At 53.7% G+C, this 18,770-nt stretch overlaps 1 protein-coding gene across 2 annotated transcripts in view; it reads right to left on the reverse strand.

Annotated features, from left to right (window-relative positions):
* Positions 1 to 340: 340 nt before the first annotated feature.
* SMOC1 (SPARC related modular calcium binding 1) overlaps positions 341 to 18,770 on the reverse strand; it is a 154,244-nt gene continuing 135,814 nt past the window's right edge. Inside the window, exons 8-12 of one of the 2 annotated variants that reach the window (XM_049612560.1) lie at positions 16,940 to 17,132; positions 16,289 to 16,371; positions 16,006 to 16,111; positions 6,680 to 6,924; positions 341 to 685 (exon numbers count right to left, since the gene is read on the reverse strand). In XM_049612560.1, coding sequence (XP_049468517.1) covers positions 672 to 685; positions 6,680 to 6,924; positions 16,006 to 16,111; positions 16,289 to 16,371; positions 16,940 to 17,132 — 641 coding nt within the window. In that variant the 3' untranslated portion in view covers positions 341 to 671. Of the gene's footprint in view, positions 689 to 6,679; positions 6,925 to 16,005; positions 16,112 to 16,288; positions 16,372 to 16,939; positions 17,133 to 18,770 lie in introns of both variants that reach the window. The other variant, XM_049612559.1, reaches the window with a different exon arrangement.

Below are 18,770 nucleotides of genomic sequence, written 5' to 3' on the forward strand. Positions count from 1 at the left end.
AAGGCCAGCCTCCCAGTGACTTGCCAGATCTGACAGCTAAATCAAGGGGCAGTGCCCTCCTCCCACCAGAAAAGACCCCATGGAGTCTACAATATGATCACAGGGCTCCCATCTACATGCACACAGGGGTCGGTCTCCGGCGTGGCTGGGGATGCAGTTCTGGGTTCTAGAAAGCCGGGCCGTGTGTCCGGAGCCCCACAGCAAGAGCAGGGAAGGGGGTGGAATAAACAAACAGCAATGCCAACACCTGTACAAAAGAACTATACAATTTACATATATATTTATGTACAGTATATAAATCTCTTTCTTCTCAGTCCCAGCAACACCTTCCCCCCCCACCCCAAAAAAACCCCTCAAAGTTGTCAGTAGCAGATCCAAAAACGTACAATAAGAGAGAGAATAAACAGTCTTTTTCCCTTTCCTTTTCCCACTGTGGTATTAGATATTGGTATTTTAAAATGAAACCAAAAAGAAAACACGCAAATGGGGGTTGTCAAAAGTGCAAACACGGTGGGCACCACTTATGTTACATGGGATGTGGCTGGGCCGGGGCGGGCGGGGAAGGGGGAGGGGGGGCGTGGCGGAATCGGTGAAGGTTAGGTGGGTCGGATGGTCTGGATGGTCCGTCCTGACTCCCTGGTCTCTCCACCTGCCCATTGGTTTTCCACTCCTTAGACGAGGCGTCCTACTGGGAAAGGGAATAAGCAAGGAGTTAGAGGTAGGTTTACAAGGAACCCAACGACACGCATCAACTACTCCCAACCTGGGAGTGGCAGCGGTGGGCTTACAGGTGGGGACAGCAGGACCCTTGTAGTGCTAACCAATCCTTCTCTTCGTTCTTGGCACAAAAAAAAAAAAAAAAAAAAAAAAAAGAAGAAAGAAAATGGGAGCCAAAGTTACTTGGCCGATTCCTCTACTCCTGCCGTACTACAACGCTGCATTTAGGGGGTCCGTGGCGGGGACCCCAAAAAGAAGACAACTTCCTGAATCGGTTTGGACCTGCTCATTTTTCCTGGGGGAAGCTGCCAACACTACCACCTGCAACAAACAGGAACATACGACACTCAAGTGGCCTTGGCCCCGAGAACTGGTGGAGCTTCCTTTCTACCCGGGTGCCTGTCTCCTGCAACCCCCTGAATGAGGAATGGACTCGAGAAAGAGCCAGAGGTTGTGTGGCCATGCCTCCTGCTCTGGGGGTGTTGGTGGCCCTCTTCTGCCCGGGTGAACCCGCCGCTGGCCAGCACCTTTAAACAGAGTCCCTTTTCCAAAAGGCCAGGCCCTCGTTGGGGTATCTCTCTGAAATCCCCTCAACTATTAGCTAAGAGGGCTTTGGTGCTGAGGGACATCGGCATAAGCTTCTTGGGTCCTGGTTCTCCAGGTCACAGAACATCAGGGTGGAGAGAATCTTGGCCGTAACCATGTGGTCCAGCCTCATCATCTAGAAACTGAGGCTTGCAGCAACTGAGGGACTTAGCCAAGGCCCAAGCCTCCCCCTGCTAACGCCCACTCTGCCCCACTGGGGGCTTATGGATCTTGGAGGCTTCTGCAGGGCCCAGGGCTCCTCGAGGAGGAGTGGGAGCTGAGAGGCGGATGCACCAAGAACTGGGCCAGCTCTGCATGACCCCTGGAGGCCGCGTGACTTTGTGCATGTACCTCAACGCCACTGGGTCAGTCTACAGACTGGGAATCGGGGCCACAGCTGTGCTGTCTCCGCTCTGCCTCTGACAGGATCGCCTTGAGGGCTGACTGAATTCATGAAGTGGAGAAAGGGCTTTGAAGAGCATGAAGTGCTGAGGGGACCTGCGCCCACCCAGCCGGTCACGTGAACCCACAGCTCAATGCTCCCGCCCCCGGTTTTGCTAACATTCCTAAGCCCTGAGAAAGTGACACAACCCAGGGTGGGGTGGGGTAGATGCTGGTATGTCTGATTTGACAGGTGAGGAAACCAGCCTGGAGAGGGAGTGGCGGGCCCAGGGCAGGCAGGTGGGCAGTGACGGGATCCGGCCTGGCTCTGAATCCCATCGCTCATCCACTCTGCCCAGCAGTGGCCTCTCTCAGCGGTGAGCAGAAAGATTCCCACAGAGAAGGAGGGCCCTCTAATCATGCCGCCCACCGAGCTGAGAAGTGCAGGGCCCCTGGTGTCCAGGCCTGGCTTGTGGAGGCTCCCGGCACTAATGCTTTGCTTACATCACATGGCTTACTCCTTGGGGCAATTTTATACGATTGTTATAAAATGACCACGTTGTCTCCATCATTTGACGGCGGAGCTGTGGCTCGGAGACGACACAGCTTTTACGTGGTGAAGCAATCTCGGACCTGGCTACCTTCTCCCAGGGTCTTGCTTTGAACCACCGAGGAGGGCAGGGGACAGAAAAAGCCTGAACCCAGGGCAGGCGGCATCCTTGGGCAATTCCAAGGGAGGGCTGGGATTTTTTCACCAACGGAGGAACTAGTCTCCACGCTGCCTGTACTGACACAGGGCGGGGACGATAATCCTGATGAAGATGTTTTACAAACTGAGGAAATGTGGTCCCTCGGACCCAAAGCCACACTCATCCCTAAACTTCGTGCACTCCCCCAGCCCCCGGGAGCCCCCCACCTAGCCTGCAAGCCTCTCTCGGCCCACCAGAGGGCACCGCATGACATCAGATGACCAATGCAGGGGCTCATTCCCCACATGCCTTCGGCCCAAGCAACTTTTCTGGGGCTCTCCGGAGCAGAGCGACCCAGGGACGCTGCCTTCAGCCCCTGGGTGTGCTCCTCCAATACTAGCAATTTCTTTTGCACGTTCACTACAAACCAGGTCACTGGGCTAAGTTCCTCACGTGCACCATCTTGTTAAACCTTCGCACCCAAACTAGGAGGTAGATGCTATCATCTCCATTTTGCAGATGAGGACACTGAGGCTCAGAGGTTCCAGAGCTAGCAAGCGGCAGGGCTGGGATTAAAAGCTAGGTCAGGCTGCCCTCAGAGCCTCTGCTCTCACCCCCAGCTCCCGCCCCCACCTCCCTGATGCCTCTCACTAATGCTCCCTTCTCCTGCAGGCACTGTCTGCTTGGAAGCTACGGGTTCTCCCGCCCTGAGTTCGAAGGCGGTGCCCCGGGCCCAGCAGCCTCTACTCCTGCTCATGTCACCCCCAGCTGGGCCTGCTCCCCCGCTTTCCCGGACTCACCGCTGGTCTTGTCTCCCTTGGCCTTCCTCAGGCAAGCAAAACTGGCCTGCTCACACAAAGGACCACCTTCAAACACTCTGGGGTCCTTCTCATGGAGGGGACAGCATTCTGGCCTGGGAATCCTGAGGCTGGGTCCAAATGCCAGCAATGATGCCACCCCACATGGGCCCTCTGACCTCGAGCAAAGTGCTATTCCTCTCTAGGCTCGTCTAGACTCCTCGACTGCAAAATGGGTTGAGGACGCACACACACAGAGACCTGCTTACATTCGTACGCAGACACACACACACACACACACACACACAGAGGGACACATGTACGGACATGCATACATGCATGCACACGCACAGACCATGTACACACATAGGGAGACAGGCACACACTCAGACATGCACACAGACACCTGCACACACACACACACACACACACACACAGACATGCTCGCAGGGACACTCACGGACATGCCTATGCATGACACACGCAGAGACACGCACGCGGACACAGGCACCCCAGCCATACTTTCAACCAGGCAGTGATTCAGGGGTCAGCGGCGGCCACAGAGCTCTCGGGCCTCTCTGTCTCACTTCCGGGGTGGGGAGCTCAGGGGGAGGGTCGAAGGTGTTGGGTGAGGAAGGATGGCAGCTGCACTCTAGGGGCCTCCCTGGGCACAGCTGTGAAGGTAACTTGAAACTAAAGCCTGTTCTCAGCTGAGTCCGGCTTGAGGAGGAGCAGTGCTCCCTAAATACCACAATCCAGGTGACAGTTTTCCTGGGTGCTTCCCTCAGGTCCCGTGTATCGGCCGGGGATGGCAGACACCTGGGGCCTGGCAAGGCTTCAGAGAAAGGCTAGGAAGCCCCTCTCCGCTCTGTGGCCAAGAGGTCACCACACTCTGCCTCCCCTTGGCATCTGTGTGCTGGGTAGACCAGAGGGGACTGAGGGCAGAGTCATTACAGATCCCTGTGGGGCCATCCCTCCTCGATCCTTACATGCCCCTAGGTGGGCCTCGGGTCTACGCTAACGCTGGGTGGTCTCTTTCCAAGACTGGTCCTCTGCCTATGCTCCAAAAAATGGGCACAAACCCCACAGGTGTCAAAGCGTGATGTCACCACAGGGGGCAAGCCCCTCGTTCATTCATTCATTCATTCACTCGTCCGACAAGGATCTGATGGCACCGTGCACCGTGCTGGGGGTAGAACTGAGGTGACTCAACCCAGGGCTCCATGGGGGAATCAGAAAAGTCAGCTGCAACACAGTGTGAGAAGTGCTGCTGACCGAGGCAATAATCTTAAGAAGAACAGTAATGTGGAACTTCGATTCAGTTCCTTCATTGTCTCGGGCACCGTGATAAGTGTTTTCACTCACTGTCCCACTGAGTCAGCACAACAGTCCTTTGAGGTAGATACCGTGGTTGTTCCCATTTTACAGATGAAGAAACTAAACTCCAGAGTGGTGGAGTAATTTGTATTTGGTGAAGCAGCCAGTCTGTGGCAGAGGCGGGGTTTGAGCCAGGACATTGCACTGTGTCCTGGGGACCCAGAGTACTATGGGAACACAGAGAGGCGTCCTCAATCAGACAGGAGTGCCCAGAGCCATGAGCTCACTCACCCAGGGTCACACACCCCAGAATGTGGGCCAGAACCAGCTACGGAGGGGGCAGGTCCTGAGACAGGATGAATTACTTGGCAGTAATTCATCCACTTCCTGTGCTATCCTTTGGGTTCACCGAGGGTTATGAGCCAGAAGAAGCCCTTAAGTTTTCTCCCTGGGCAATCTCAGCTTTTTTCAAAGCTTCCATTTCAAGCAAATCGGTGTCACCCAGGTTGGCATCTTCAGCCCCGACCCTTCGCCTGCACTTAGAGAACCACTGGTCCTTGAGATGCATCCAACTTGACACGTTCAATCCATACCGGTTGTCTTCTCCATCCCCCTATGCCTGCTCTGTTTGTCCTTCCATGTTGCCCAACTCGGTGAACAGACCCGCCCTCCAGTTGCCCAAAGCAACCTCCATCCCTATATCCACTCGGTCACCAGAACTGCGGCTCTATGTTTCTCAAAACCACTCACTTCCCTTCACTCCCACTGTGCTTTCATTAACTCAAGCCTCTGTCGCCTCCTGCCACAGCTTCCTGGGGGGACCTTGCCTCGCTCGTGTGCTATCTTTTTTTCCCACACTGCAGCCAGAATGCATTTTTGAAGCAAAAACCCATCCTATCATTTCTTGGACTGAACCCCTTCCATGGTTCTCTGCTGCCCTTATGAAGTTGAGACTCTCCCCTTACCTCCTGTCACCCCCCAGCTCCTGCCACCTTTAAGTACGCATTTCAGTCCCACTAACATCTTTCAGTTCCTCTAGAACCGTTCCTCACCGCTACATCTTCACTCTAGGCTGTAGCTTAGAACACTTCTCCCTCTGCTGACCCCTTGCCTCGGCCATCTCCTACCCATTCCGCAGGTATCGGTTTAGATCAGGGGCTGGCAAACTCATCTGTAAAGAACTAGGTAGTAGATACTTTAGGCTCTGCAGGCCGTGTACAATCTATCATTTATTCCTCTTTTTTGAAAATGACGTCCCTTGAGAAATATAAAAACTATCCTTAGCTCACAAGCCATGCAAAAATAGGCCAGCGACTAGATTGAGCCTGTGGCCCATGGCTGGTTTAGACATCGCTTCCTTCACAAAGTTTTCCGAGGCTGTCTGCCCCTGAGCTAATTTAAGTGCCCCTACACATGTTCCTACAACATTCTGCACTTGTTCTATCATGACAGAGATGATTAGGTTTCCACCAGAAAACCTAATTCACGTTCTCCTCCTCTTCCGGGGCGCTCCCAGACTTCCCTACTATTGGGTGTGGTCTGGTGGCAGTTCCAGCCACTACGGGGTATGAGAGGTAACGTGTGTCACTTCCTGGACTGGAGCATAACCTCCCCACCCCCCCCATGAGCACTGTTCCATGCTTTACTCCATCTGGTTTACTGAGAATGGAAACAACCGCCATGGTGACCTTGGAAGCCACCTAATAAAGAAGGAAGAGTCATTCTTAGCCAAGATAGATCTCAGAGTGACTGCACAGTACAGTCTCCATTCCTGTTCCTCCCCTTGCACGCACAGGCACGCGCACACACACACACACACACGCATGCACACACCATGACCTGGAATCATGCTGAAGTATTACAAAGGCAAGATGAACAAATTTCTCCTGTGTTGGGCCACTACATGTGTGGGTCTGTCTGCTTGTCACTGCAGCCTGGCCTCTCCTAATACCCTCTCCTAGCGCTTACCACAATGCACATAAATGCTTTAAGATCTATGTCCTCGGTAGGCTGTGGAAGGACAGGGACCTTATCTGTCAACTGTACCAGGCATCCAGCATAAAGCGTAACACACTCTTCATAAGCAGTTGAATAAATGAGTACCTGGGATCTCGTCTATCGAAGGAGCCCGTGGTCCCTGTGCCTGGGTGGGGCACGTACTGGAAGGCCAGGAACACCCGAGTGAGCACTCACCTTCTTTGCTAACACCCAGGCAGCCCTTCAGCTCAGGCAGTGAGATGACCTTGTCCTTGTTCAGGTCACAGTAGTCAGTGAAACGCCGGGCACACTTCTTGGGCTTGGCTTTCTTCTTCACGTAACGCTTGAAGGGCTTCATCTCCCGCTTGTTAATGTCATTGCTGCTGTTGCTGTCCAACTGGCTGAAGTACCAGTGCACCACTCGCTCCTCCAGCGTGTGGCTGGGATCTGGTTCTGAAAACCTGGGCCACAGGCAGACACCCCCCACCCCCACCCCAGACAGCACCACTCAGGATCCTGCAGGAACCAATGGCCCCACTGCACGTCTCTCCCACGTGGGCAATGCCAGAGTGGTCGTGCTGAGCTGCCAGCAGTCAGGTAGCGAAGGCTCTTTCAAGCCAAAGACCTCCCAGCCCCACTCAGCCTGCAGCAGAATCAAGCCAGCCTCTCCAGCTAGACTCTCGAGACCGGATAATTTATTTCTCAGGGGTCCCCGAGTGGGTCACCCTTCTTACGTGAACCTTCCTCACCCTCTACCACAGGCAGGAATGTTCTTGCATAAGATGGGGGCTCAAGATATATTGAATGGATTTCATTCACCTGAGTAAACCACAGCTGGGATCCACGTTGTCCTCCTGGCCTAGGGTTCATCGCCAGACAAGCTGTGGTTCACATGTGAACGTGAACGTGTACGCTCACTCAATCAACGTGACTACGGGAAAGGGCGATCTGAGCACGCACACACGCCCAGCACCAGGCCAGGTCCCGGGAGGCATTGCCCCGGGCCTCAAACTGCTCAATGTCTTGGTAAGACTGAGCCAAATACGTGAGATCAGCCAGTGACAATTCAGCGTGAAGTTCCCAGGGCCCGTCACTGTCGGGCAACAAGTGCAGTAGGAATCGAGAGAAGAAGACAATTGTGATGGACACAAACAGAGCAAGTCTAAAACTGGCGAGTCCCAGACCTACTAGGGGTGAGTCTCTCCATGGAGAGGTTGTAAGTCTGGAGGTCTGGGATGGACCTAGGAAACCACATGTATGCTAGAACCCCGGGGGATTGTGCTTAAAAGTACCAGACTATAGCAACCAAGAAGGCTTCCTCGTGTCAAGGTGCACAGTAGTGACCACGTCTAACACAGCCCACGTATGCACAGTACTGCATCTGGCAAGAAGAAACTATATCTTGCAAGAAAAATATTCACGGCACTTGCCAACACCTTGGGGTTCTTCTCTGGGGTTTGCCAAGTTTTCCAGAAGGGAGGGGACCATCTCTGACCCCACCCCTATGAACGAGCCAGCAAACTCTTTCCCTTTCCCATCCCCAAGTGCCCTCGATGTTTAGGGAAAAAGAAGTTTCATTACCAAAAAAAAGCCAGCATCCCTGCTAAATGCCCATTCCTAATTAAGTGGATTGCAGTCTTGGGCAGCCCCCCTCCCTCCCCCCAGGCACCCTGGGCTGATTCCAAGGCAGTACAGTTGGTGGATCTGCCAGCAGGATGTCTTCTGGACAGGTTTAATGCAGGGAGTACCTGGGCAAGGTGTGAGGGACCATCAGCCCCTGGTTCTTTGGGAATCTGCCTGGTCTGTCATGGAAAGCAGGCTCAGAAGGTCCTTCAAACAGGAATGGAGTTATTTGTCGTAGAGCTCAGATTTTTGTTTCTGCCAGTACGTGGTATTTTGGCGTGTCAGAGCTCCCTCTATTTCACCCGTAACATTCACTCTCAAGCCTGCAGGGTATACCAGGTGAGCAGCAGAAAATTCTCTATCAAGATGCTTGTGGCACAGGAGGGAGGGTGGTCAGCTCCCTCTCTGAGCACCCTGCCTACCTGTGTTTCCCTGAACGCGAGGGAGGGCGTGGGCTGCAGAGGACAGCCAGGAAGAGCCCCAAGGGAGGTACTCCAGTGGGGACTCTCCCTTTGGACCCCTCCTGCCAGAGGCCATAAGAGCCCCATGGCGGCAAAGGCAGATCTTTCTCTAACCTTTAGGCTCAGCATAGCGTCATGTCTACCTAGAGGCTGGAATAATAAAGCCTCAGTCGCTGAGCTGGGAAGGGATGAGGTCATCCCGCCCAGCCGCCCTGCCAGCAGAGGCCCACTGCCTCCGACACGTGTTGCTGGGGCTCCAGCCTGTCCGGTTCTCAGCAGCTCCACCAATGGAGCTCCCGCACCGTCCTTTGGGCTGGTGTTCTTCTGACTTTACAACCTCTGGGAGTTTCTTCCCATGCAGAGAGACCATCACTTGGCTTTGCTCCCTTTTCCTTCCTTTCCTTCTGACTCTCCCTCCCTCCCCTGTCTCCTTTTGTCCGCTTGGTCCTGCCCTCCTCACTCCCAGCAGCGTCTCACAGCCATGACCACTGGCCTGACCTGGCCCTGGAGACTCCCAGGATACTTCCTTCTCCCGGGAGAAGTCTTCTGAGGCCCCTCCGAGTGGTGCTTCTTCTCTGCCGCACCCTCAGCCTGTCCAGGTCCTGCCTCTTCCCCCTTCCTCCCCCTTCCTCTGCCCTCCACGTAGGGCTCCCTGCTTCTGAACTCTGACTTCCAGAAACCCACCGTCCCACCTCCACTCCTGACAACAGAGCCCAGCTCTACCTGTGACGCTGGCAGCACTAGGGGCCTACTTTGGAACCCAATACTTAGCGCAGGCCAAGCTCTAAGTACATTTAAAGCAAGAATTTCTTAGCCTTGAGGGCTCATGGACCCTTCTGAGAACCTAAACAAAGCTATAGTCTTCTCTGGAAAAGCGCACAGGCACATAGCACTGTGCTGACTTCCAGGGTTTAATGGACTCCCTAAACCTCATCCAAGCTCATGGACTCAGGTAAAGAACGCTTGATCTACAGGGAAGGATCTCCAGCCCTGGCCCCAGAACACTGTTTAACCATGAGCCTTCTGGAAGAAGATGGGGTGAGAAAAAGGACGGTAGCTAGAGGGGTTTAGGGATAGTTTCCATGTTTCCAACAAAACATAATAAAAAACTGCAGAAGGCATTCAGCTTAAAACTCTGAAAATCAGGTTCTGAGTTTGCAACAATCTTAAGTCTCTGCCATACTTCATACAAGATCAAGTCAGGATTGAGCTGTGTCAGGAGTCCAGGTTTAGTCACACCAGCAGCAGGCACGCATGTGCAAAAGAGCCAAGAGGCCTCGGTTGGCTCAGGAGAAGCTGAGATTTTCCCAGGGGAGTGCCCGATGGGCGGGGCCAAAGGGCCTCCCGCAGAATTTCCAGGAATCTCTCAAGCAGTTTTATTAGAGCCCTTTCCATCACAGTGAGACTCCCCAAAACTTACCCCTGCCCTCAAAGCCATACCCCCCCTGATCCCTCCAGCTCCTGCGGCCTTCTAGAAGTATCCTTTAAAAACACTGGGAACTTGCCCTCCCAGCTCTAGGCTTCCTTCCGCTGGCATCAGACCTCCAACCTTTCTCTCACATGTGTACACACAACCCCTGCTGGAGACTGGGACTGTTGGGATTCAAATCTGCTCATCAGGCAAGGGCTGGGGACCCTACATCAGAGGGTGCAACGGTTCCTTAAATGACCTAACAGCGCTGGTCCATGCCATGGGCCTCCCTACAGGTGAGGTTCCACTCTACTAAAAGGGCTCACTGGGTGTGTAGAGTTATCCAAGTGTCCCTGGAGATGGTGTGGCAGGTCACACCCAAATGATAATGAATTCTAGATTTTGGAAAAACAAATCCAAAGACTGGTGTCCGCTCTGTCTCTGGGCTGTTTTGGTGGCTGTCCTGTTGACTTTGACCTCCAGGGATGACGAAACACACTAGAGCTGGGTGCCTCCCTGGCCACACTGACTGTTCTCCCAAATTCAGAGGTGACAGGTGCTGCCCTTCTCCTGCAACACTTTCAGTTTTGCTTCTGCATCCTCACTCTGCCAGGCCTTGGCTGCAATGCACAGCTGGAGAGCCAGCCCATTTGCCACAAGAAAACTTGCTTTGGCCAGGATCTTGGGCCTTGTTCTGCTGTCCCAAGCAGTTTTAAAGAAGGTGAGGCGGGACGGCCTGGAAGCACTGGCCAAGCCAAGCAGACGAACGGAGCCCCATCTGGAGTGGGGTCCGAGCCCTGCCAGCTGTGCAGGGGGGTGGGGCTGGGAAACGCCGAGTCAGCCATATTCCACACTTTGCCTTACAAGGCCATCAACAAGTAACCACGCGAGGCAGGAAGGAGGAAGCCACAGTACAGATGGTCTCTCCGTGGGGGACCGCATGAGGGGCCAGAAGGCTCACGCAGCCCATCCCACCTCCCCGGAAAGTTCACGTTCTCTGGGGCGAGATGGAAAAAGGAGAGGGCTCCCCTGCTTGAGAAGACTGCCAGCTGGGATCTCAGAACTTTTCCTTTGGGTCTGATGAATGCTAATGGGTGCCATGGGAGGGCTGGTCTCAGGAGGAGCTCACCTCCTAGAGCCCTGGAAGGAAGGAGCATGAGGATAATTCAATCATCCTGCAAACTTTCATTGAGAACTGCTGTCCTCAAATGATACTTACAGGCTGCCCCTCCCATGTACTAACCACGGATGTTTCTATGGACACCCTATTCTACTTTGCCTATTCTTAGATTTGGGCAGGACCGCTCCCCCCCCCGCCCCCCACAAAATGAGGCTGGAAGCCCAGAAAAGGAAGCAGACATCTCCCTCTATGCCATGTCCGATCACTAATAAGTCTTCAAATCTGATTACTTTCAATGCTAAAGCTTCAGAAAACCATCCCTTCCCTCATAGCTGTAGTGGGGCTCCCCCTCTCCTATCGCTCGGATGATGGCTAGAATGCTCCCAGCCCATCTTGCTCTCTTCCCATCCAGCTTCCCCATGGCCTTCGGGATGATTCTTCAAAAATGCTCATGGGGCACCTGGGTGGCTCAGTCGGTTAAGCGTCTGACTTTGGCTCAGGTCATAACCTCACCATTTGTGAGTTTGAGCCCCATGTCAGGCTCTGTGCTGACAGCTCAGAGCCTGGAGCCTGCTTCAGATTCTGCGTCTCCCTCTCTCTCTGCCCTTCCCCCACTTGTACTCTCTCTCTCTCTCAAAAATAAATAAACATTAAAAAAAAAAAAAAAGCTCACCTAATCATGGGTATCGTCCTGCACTTGGCGTGAATCACAAGGCCTGGCATGATCTGGTCTCTGCCCCAATCCACAGCCCCACCTTCTGCCTGCCTCCCAGGTTTAAGGCACATTTCTTACAACTCCTTGCACAGGCCCTGCCTCATTACGCCGAGGGCCTCTTTGCCCTGGTCCATCTAGGTTGGGGCATTACCCCTTTGTCCATGAAGATGTAACTCAGGTGAAGTATCTATCATCTCATATATAAAGCCTTCCCTCACGTGCCCTCCTGCCCCTGAAGCCCCCCAGCACTCTCTCTGCCTCTATTACCCCACTGACCTCATAGTGCAATCCTGTGATTCTATACCCCTTCTCTCAATCAGATCGGAAGCCCCTCCAGGCAGCGACCATGACTTCGTCCCCGGAACCCGACCCAGAGCTTATACCAGGGAAGGATAGAAATGTAAGAGTTGGTGCGAAGCCAGAATCTGTAGGCCTGACAGGTGTTAGGTTGCAGGGGGGGGAGACATGACTTCTTTGTCCCTTCTTCCCACTGGCCCCAGCTGATGTCCAGCTTTAATTGCCAGACCCTGAGAGGATGTAGGAGGGATCAGATGTGCCTTCCCTGACTTTAGTCTTCCGTGCCTACGATCCCAATTCTGCCCGAATTCAGAGCAGAGGCCAAAACCCAGCCTGGATTCCTGAATTCTCTTCAACAGCCCTACTCTAGCTGTGCTCCCCAGGCTCCAGCTGCCCCATGCCTTTGCTCTTTTATCATAGAAGAGTGCCTGGCCAGGGTCTCTCCACATGGGGTCCCAAGTCTCTTGGGCCCATCCAGGGTGCTGTAGGGACAAAGAAGGACCGGGGTGAATTTGATGGCTAGATTTGGCCTCTTGGTCTTTCAGTAGTTGGTGAGCCCTCTGATGTGCGGGGTAAGGATCAAGAGGCCTTATCAAGACATGTCTCTCTGTATCACATAGGGATCTATCCATCTATCTACCCATCCTTCTAGCTGTTTATTCATTCAGCAAATATTTATTGCACCTCTCCTATGTGCCAAGGATTATTTTGAGTTCTAGGAACACAGCAGGGAAGAAGACAGATAATGCTCCTTCTCCTTAGAACTTAAATTTTCATTAAGTAGGGTAAGCCAGACAATAAATAAACAAGCCAGCAAAATACCAGCTAGGGTAAGTGCCTGGCTGAGAAATTAAAAAGAGGTGTGGCAACAGAGGGTGACTGGCAGCCCCTTTAGATGGGTTGGTTGCTAAGAAGTTGACATTTAAATGGACAGTCGGGACCAATCACAGGAGGATGGGGCCTCATATTCCAGGCTGCAGCAGCAGCTGGCATGGAGGTCCTGGGGCAGGCAGGAACCTGGAGGGTTCTTCAAGGCCTGTTTGAGGGACTGAGAAGGACCAGCAGCTGGGACATGGCCAGTGAGACCCTCCTTGCAGGGCCAGTTCAGGTGGGAGCTACAGCTTAAAACCTGGAGAACCTGCTACCCCTGGCCGTGGCCTCCTCATGTAAATGCTGCTCTTTCTTCCTGCATTCCCCAATTCCTGCCAGACCCCCTGGCCCCCAACTCTCCTCCCGGATTTCTAAACTATGTCTTGGTTCATGTGGTGTGTCTTTTGATTACAAGTCCAGCCTCCAGGTAACACAGTTACCAAATGCATTTCAAACTTTTCATTCTCATCAACACCAAACCCAGTTTTGGCATAATATGAGCTTAACATGAAAAATGTGTTTAGGAAAGAATCCTTTTTTAATCTTCTCCCCACTCTAAATTACACCTAAAAAAGAGGGTTTTTAAAAAGAAAAAGAAAAATCTCTTCCCTAAGGATACGTTGGTATTAAAAACTGGTATTAAAAACATTGTAAACTTCTTAGTTTTTATTTTCTGTAAAGATCCCTGCAACCTGTGATTTGAAGGCAAGGCATCAGTCCTGATGTTGCCTGGCCAGGGGGACCTACCTGTGCTTTTGACCTCCATGGACCCCTCACCCACTGGCCCAGGACCCAGCCGGATCTGGTACTTTCCTGGCACCCTCAGTCTGCCTGGGGCCGAGGCAAGGCCATGCTCGGAAGCTGGGCTGGGCTCCCAAGGAAGCAAGTGGGACAAATTTGAAGTCTTGTCTTCTCAGGAGTGCGGAGAAAGCACCAGGCAGGCTCCCTAAGTGGCTGGTCAGAGCCAGCAGCCCCAGGTGGTTGTGGATGGGAAACACTCAGACCTGGAAGTTTTAAGCCCATGTCCCTCCTGTTTACTTTTTCCATTTTCTTCTTCTTCTTTTTTTTTTAATGTTTATTTGTTTTTGAGAGAGAGAGAAACAGAGCGTGAGCATGGGAGGGGCAGAGAGGGAGGGAGACACAGAATCTGAAGCAGGCTCCAGGCTCTGAGCTGTCAGCACAGAGCCTGACACGGGGCTCGAACTCACAAAGCACGAGATGATGACTTGAGCTGAAGTCGGACGCTTAACCGACTGAGCCACCCAGGTGCCTCTCCATTTTCTTCTAATAAATATCTCATCCCAATTTTTGCATGAAACGACAGGCATTTTTCATATTCTGAGCATGAGTAACAAAGGCAATAAATACTGAATATGCTTCCACAAACTCCCCTGCCCCCTCTTCTTGGAGAAATGGATACAGTCCTCTCTATTTTAAATGCCCAGTCGCTGAGCACCGTCGACTGCCTCCAAGCTGTTCCCATCTCCCAGCCTATCAGACCCTGTCTCCATCTTCTCAGACTCAGTGCTGTGACCTCCTGGGGAGGCCTGATGTCATCCACAGGGTGTGCAAACCCAGAAACCAGCCTGAGAGCTCACATGGGGCTGCTGAGAGGAAGTGCACCAGACCAGCACCTTCCAAGAGTGGCAACCAGGAGGCAACCTCTGCGTTCACTTGGACGTGACCTAAAACTGGGTCTTCCGGACAGCCACCCTCGCCTGCCACAGGATGCAGCACCCCTGAGCTTGCGGTCCTGTTTCCCTACGCTAGACACATACCCTGTGCTCCTGCGGATCGCCGGCAAGGCGGCTATGCAGGGGCCTCTCCCCAGGCCTGGAGCCTGGACCTGCCACCGTGGTGGCACTCCTTGCCTTGCTGATGACGGCTCTGTCTCTGGGAAGATGCGGAGGAACTGGGCCTCAGAGCTCAGAGACAGGTGCCCGTCCCTGCCAACATGGGTACTTCCTCCACTGCTGTAGGAGCCCGACGCCCCCCTCCCCAACACACACCCCTTCTGTGCCTCCCCTCTGGCTTCCTGGTCCCTGGCCGTCTCTTCTGTCTCATCTGTCGCTGCTGCTCTCCTCTCCTCCTCACCCCCTCCAGCCCAGCCCAGCCATACTGGACGATGGGTGTGCCCTTTCTTGGAGCCACAGTGTTCTTTCCCTTTTCCTGGGGTGGTTTTCCTTCTTTCACTGGCTAAGTCCTACTTGTCTTTCAAAACTCAGCTCAGCTATCACCTCCTCCAGGAAGCCTTTCTGATTCCTCCGGACTGAGTTAGCAGACCCTTTTCTGTTCTTCCACCTTATTCTGGCACTGACCACGCAATTTGCAAGTGTTTGCTACAGCCCAGTATCCCCACTAAGCTGCATACTTTGCGGACATGAACATGCCTCACATCCCTGGGTTCCTAGTCCTTAGACCAGCTTCAACAGGTGCTAAATGTGTGGATGGGTGGATGGATACATGCGTGCGTGTGTGCTCCCACCACTGACCTAATGGGCCCAACTAGTGAGGTCTGGGATGCTGGTCACTGGGGAGTGTGTGCATTTGAGCCTCATGTCAGGACTGCCTCAGCCAGCGTATCAGCTGCTGAATTAAGTTGGATTTGGATATGGCAATGTCCAATCCCACTGCCCAGAGCCCTTGGGGTTCTCAGGAAGCCAAAAAAGGCACATGATTCCTGCCTTCTTAGAAGAGAAGAAAAATCACCAAGTGCTGTGTACTCCCTCCCTGCCCTCACTGCCCGGTTACATGCCCCTCCCCCTTCCTGCTAGTCAGGACTCTCACCCCAGTGCATCCACTCCTGAGGCTAAGGCGCTGGAAGTCTCTAGACATCCCTAAACTTGCCTGTAATCAGGTAACTAAAAGGCAGAGAAAAGCAATTCCTAAAGAACAGGGAGGGGAGAGGGTGGGAAGACTTTTGGCAGAAGGCAGGACCAGTCCTTGCCCTACCCAACCCGTAGCCCCTCTCCCAGCCTCCTGAAGCATCCGGAAAGTCAGGCACCCACATCCCCGGCTGGGCCTGCATCCCGCTCACGTTCTCACCTCCCACCTCCAGTAGGCGCTGCTGAGTTAATGGCCTGCACCATGTCGGTGGTGAGGGCATCCAGGAGGCTGGTGATAAATTCCATTTTCTTCCCTTCTGGACACCCTGAAAGATAAAGTGAGATTTGAGGGCAGATCCCAGGGCCGCTGTGATGCCCCCCCCCCCCCCCCCGGCTCCATCCTACAGAAGGGGAAGCCAGAGGAGGGAGCTGCTTCTGCACCACGGGAGTTGGAAGAACAGAAAGAGGTGACGGGACCAGCAAGGGGCAGCCTCTCCTCCCACCTGGCAGCTCCCTGTCCTTGAAGGGATCGTCCACCTCTGCACTCTTGGCCCTGGCGTCGCTCTCACAGCTGGGCATCACGTAGCTGGGAGGAGAGAGACACGGGGGCGGGTAAGGAGGGGCTGGGAACTGGAGCCACTGCCAGCCGCAGCCACCCTGTTGTCACTAAGCCTAGAACTCCCAGGGCCAGCAGCAGAATGGCGCCTGTGCTGTCCAGCAGCCACCCGGCAATCCCAGTACCAATGTTTCCAGAGGCGTGTTCAGGCATGGCATGGCAACCACTCAAGCAGAGCGGCGCCTCAGTCACCTGAGGTCTGCACGCAGGATCTTTGGGATCTGCAGAACCTAGGGACTTGGGGCGATAACCTTCTCGCCGGTAAACTGGAGTTCGGAGAGGTTACCTCCTTTTTCGAGGTCACCCAGCGAAGAAGGGACAGAATTGTTACCAGAATCCGGGACCCAGGTCTTTCTACCAGGACCGAATCTGCCCAGGAGCAGAAATGTTCTCCTCGTGCCTTGATTCCCGCCGGGCCGGGCCGGTAAAGGAGGGAAACACAAGCCTAGCCTAACAGGGAGCTGGGTCTCCTACCCCAGGGTCTCCCTAGGGGCAGGATGGGCTTGGGGGCGGGGGGCGGGGGGCAGAGAGGGCTTACCGTGTGGAGGTCCCGGGCAGTGGGCGCCCTGTGTCGACTAACACACACCAGCAGTAGCCAGTGGACTGGTGGCACTGCACTGGCTTGTAGAGGCCCCCGGGGGCGCACTCAGGGATGACGATGCCCTCCCGGGGATTCTGCCTGGCCTCTTCCAGGGCACTCTGCCTCTCCTGGTCACACGAATGGACCTTCTCTGCAAGAGAAGATGCAGCCTTTGGGGGCTCTCCCTCCCGTGGCTTCTCACCACTGCTTTTGGGGTAAGGATCCAGCCCGGCCCCCAAGGAACTGATGGCTGGTGAATCACCACGGAGAGTTGTGGCTCCCACACCGGCCCACGGTGGCAGGGGCTGGCTGCAGCCTCTCCACAGCCAGGGCTCATCAGCATTCACACCCAGTAGGTTCTACCGCGGCGCAACCAGCCGGCCCTGGACGGCAGGGCTGTTCCTCATCCGAATGGCAGTTTGCCCCCCGGGGGTGGAATTTCCCCGACTGTTTTCAGAGTGGCTCCTGCTGATGCACTGTCTCCTGGCTCCTGGAGGTGCAGGAGCCTGGCCCCTGGGAGCTGACAAGCTGACGCAGGAACGCCTGTGTGTGCGGACGCTCTCCCGAGCCCAGACACAGCAGGACAGCGCCCCGGCCGCCAGCCTCGGAGAAGCGATGCTCAGTGCCCAAGAGGAGCAGAGACAGGGCCCATCCCCACTCCTTCCCAGGCTCCAACAGGAGGCCTGAGCCGATGACACAACACTGCCCCATCCAGCAGGAGAGAGAAACGCCCACAGGAAGCGTCTGCCCTCAGTAGCCTCGGGCAATGCTCGAAGGCGGCCTTACAGCCAAACCCGGAGTCCCAGAACCAGGCCCAGGCTGTGTGCAGTGCCCCTCGCCAGGCAAGGCCGGCTTGGGGGAGGCCTCAGCCCCACAAGGCCCCTGGCCTGAAAATCCCACCTAACGGTCTACCTGCCTGACTTCCCTTTCCTGTTGTGTTGTTGCTGCTGTGTTTTCTTTTGTCTTTTAATTATTAAAAATAAATAGCACTGGGTTTCCTTTCTTGGTATAAAGAAAATTTTGAAAAACCCATGATCCCACCAAAGGTAAACACTACCTTTCCTAGACCTTTTCTTTTGCACATACAACATGAAAATACATATGCACACACCTACTTCGTTGTTTGGGTTTTTTTTTTTTTTTTTTTTTACAATAAAAGAGATCACATCATAAACAAGTACTATTATTTCCTCTTGTCTATTTATTTACTTTATTATTTCTTTAACGAACACGAGTCTATAACTTTCCTCTTGAAGATGACAAGAATGGTCTTGAGCGACCCATGAAGTTTCACAGTGTATTATAAAAATACCATTCTTAGAGGGGCCATGGAGTGGCTCAGTCGCTTGGGTGACTCACTCTTGATATCTGCTCCGGTCATGATCTCATCGTTCTTGGGTTCAAGCCCTGCACCGGGCTCCACGCTGATGGCGTGGAGCCTGCTTGGGATTCTCTCCCTCTGCCCCTCCCTCACTCGTGCGCATGTGCTCTCTCTCTCTCTCTCTCTAAATAAATAAACATTTAAAAAAATTAAAAAAATACCATTCTTAGAGCCAGGAAGTAGGTACCAGCAACCTGGAGATTCATGCTGCTCAGTGAACAGCACAAATGGTCAAATTAACAGCAACTCAACTCTAAAGGAGTCAAACCTCTGAATTAATGGCTCTGTGAACAATCGACAAATGAGCAGTACAGATGCTTGAACGAAGCAGGTGGACACAGAGATGCGAAGCAGCCCAAAGCAGTCTTCGAGAAAAGTCACACAACAGGGAAAAGATTCTTTGTCTCA

This window comes from Panthera uncia (genome assembly GCF_023721935.1).
Source record: "Panthera uncia isolate 11264 chromosome B3 unlocalized genomic scaffold, Puncia_PCG_1.0 HiC_scaffold_1, whole genome shotgun sequence".
NCBI lineage: Eukaryota > Metazoa > Chordata > Mammalia > Carnivora > Felidae > Panthera > Panthera uncia.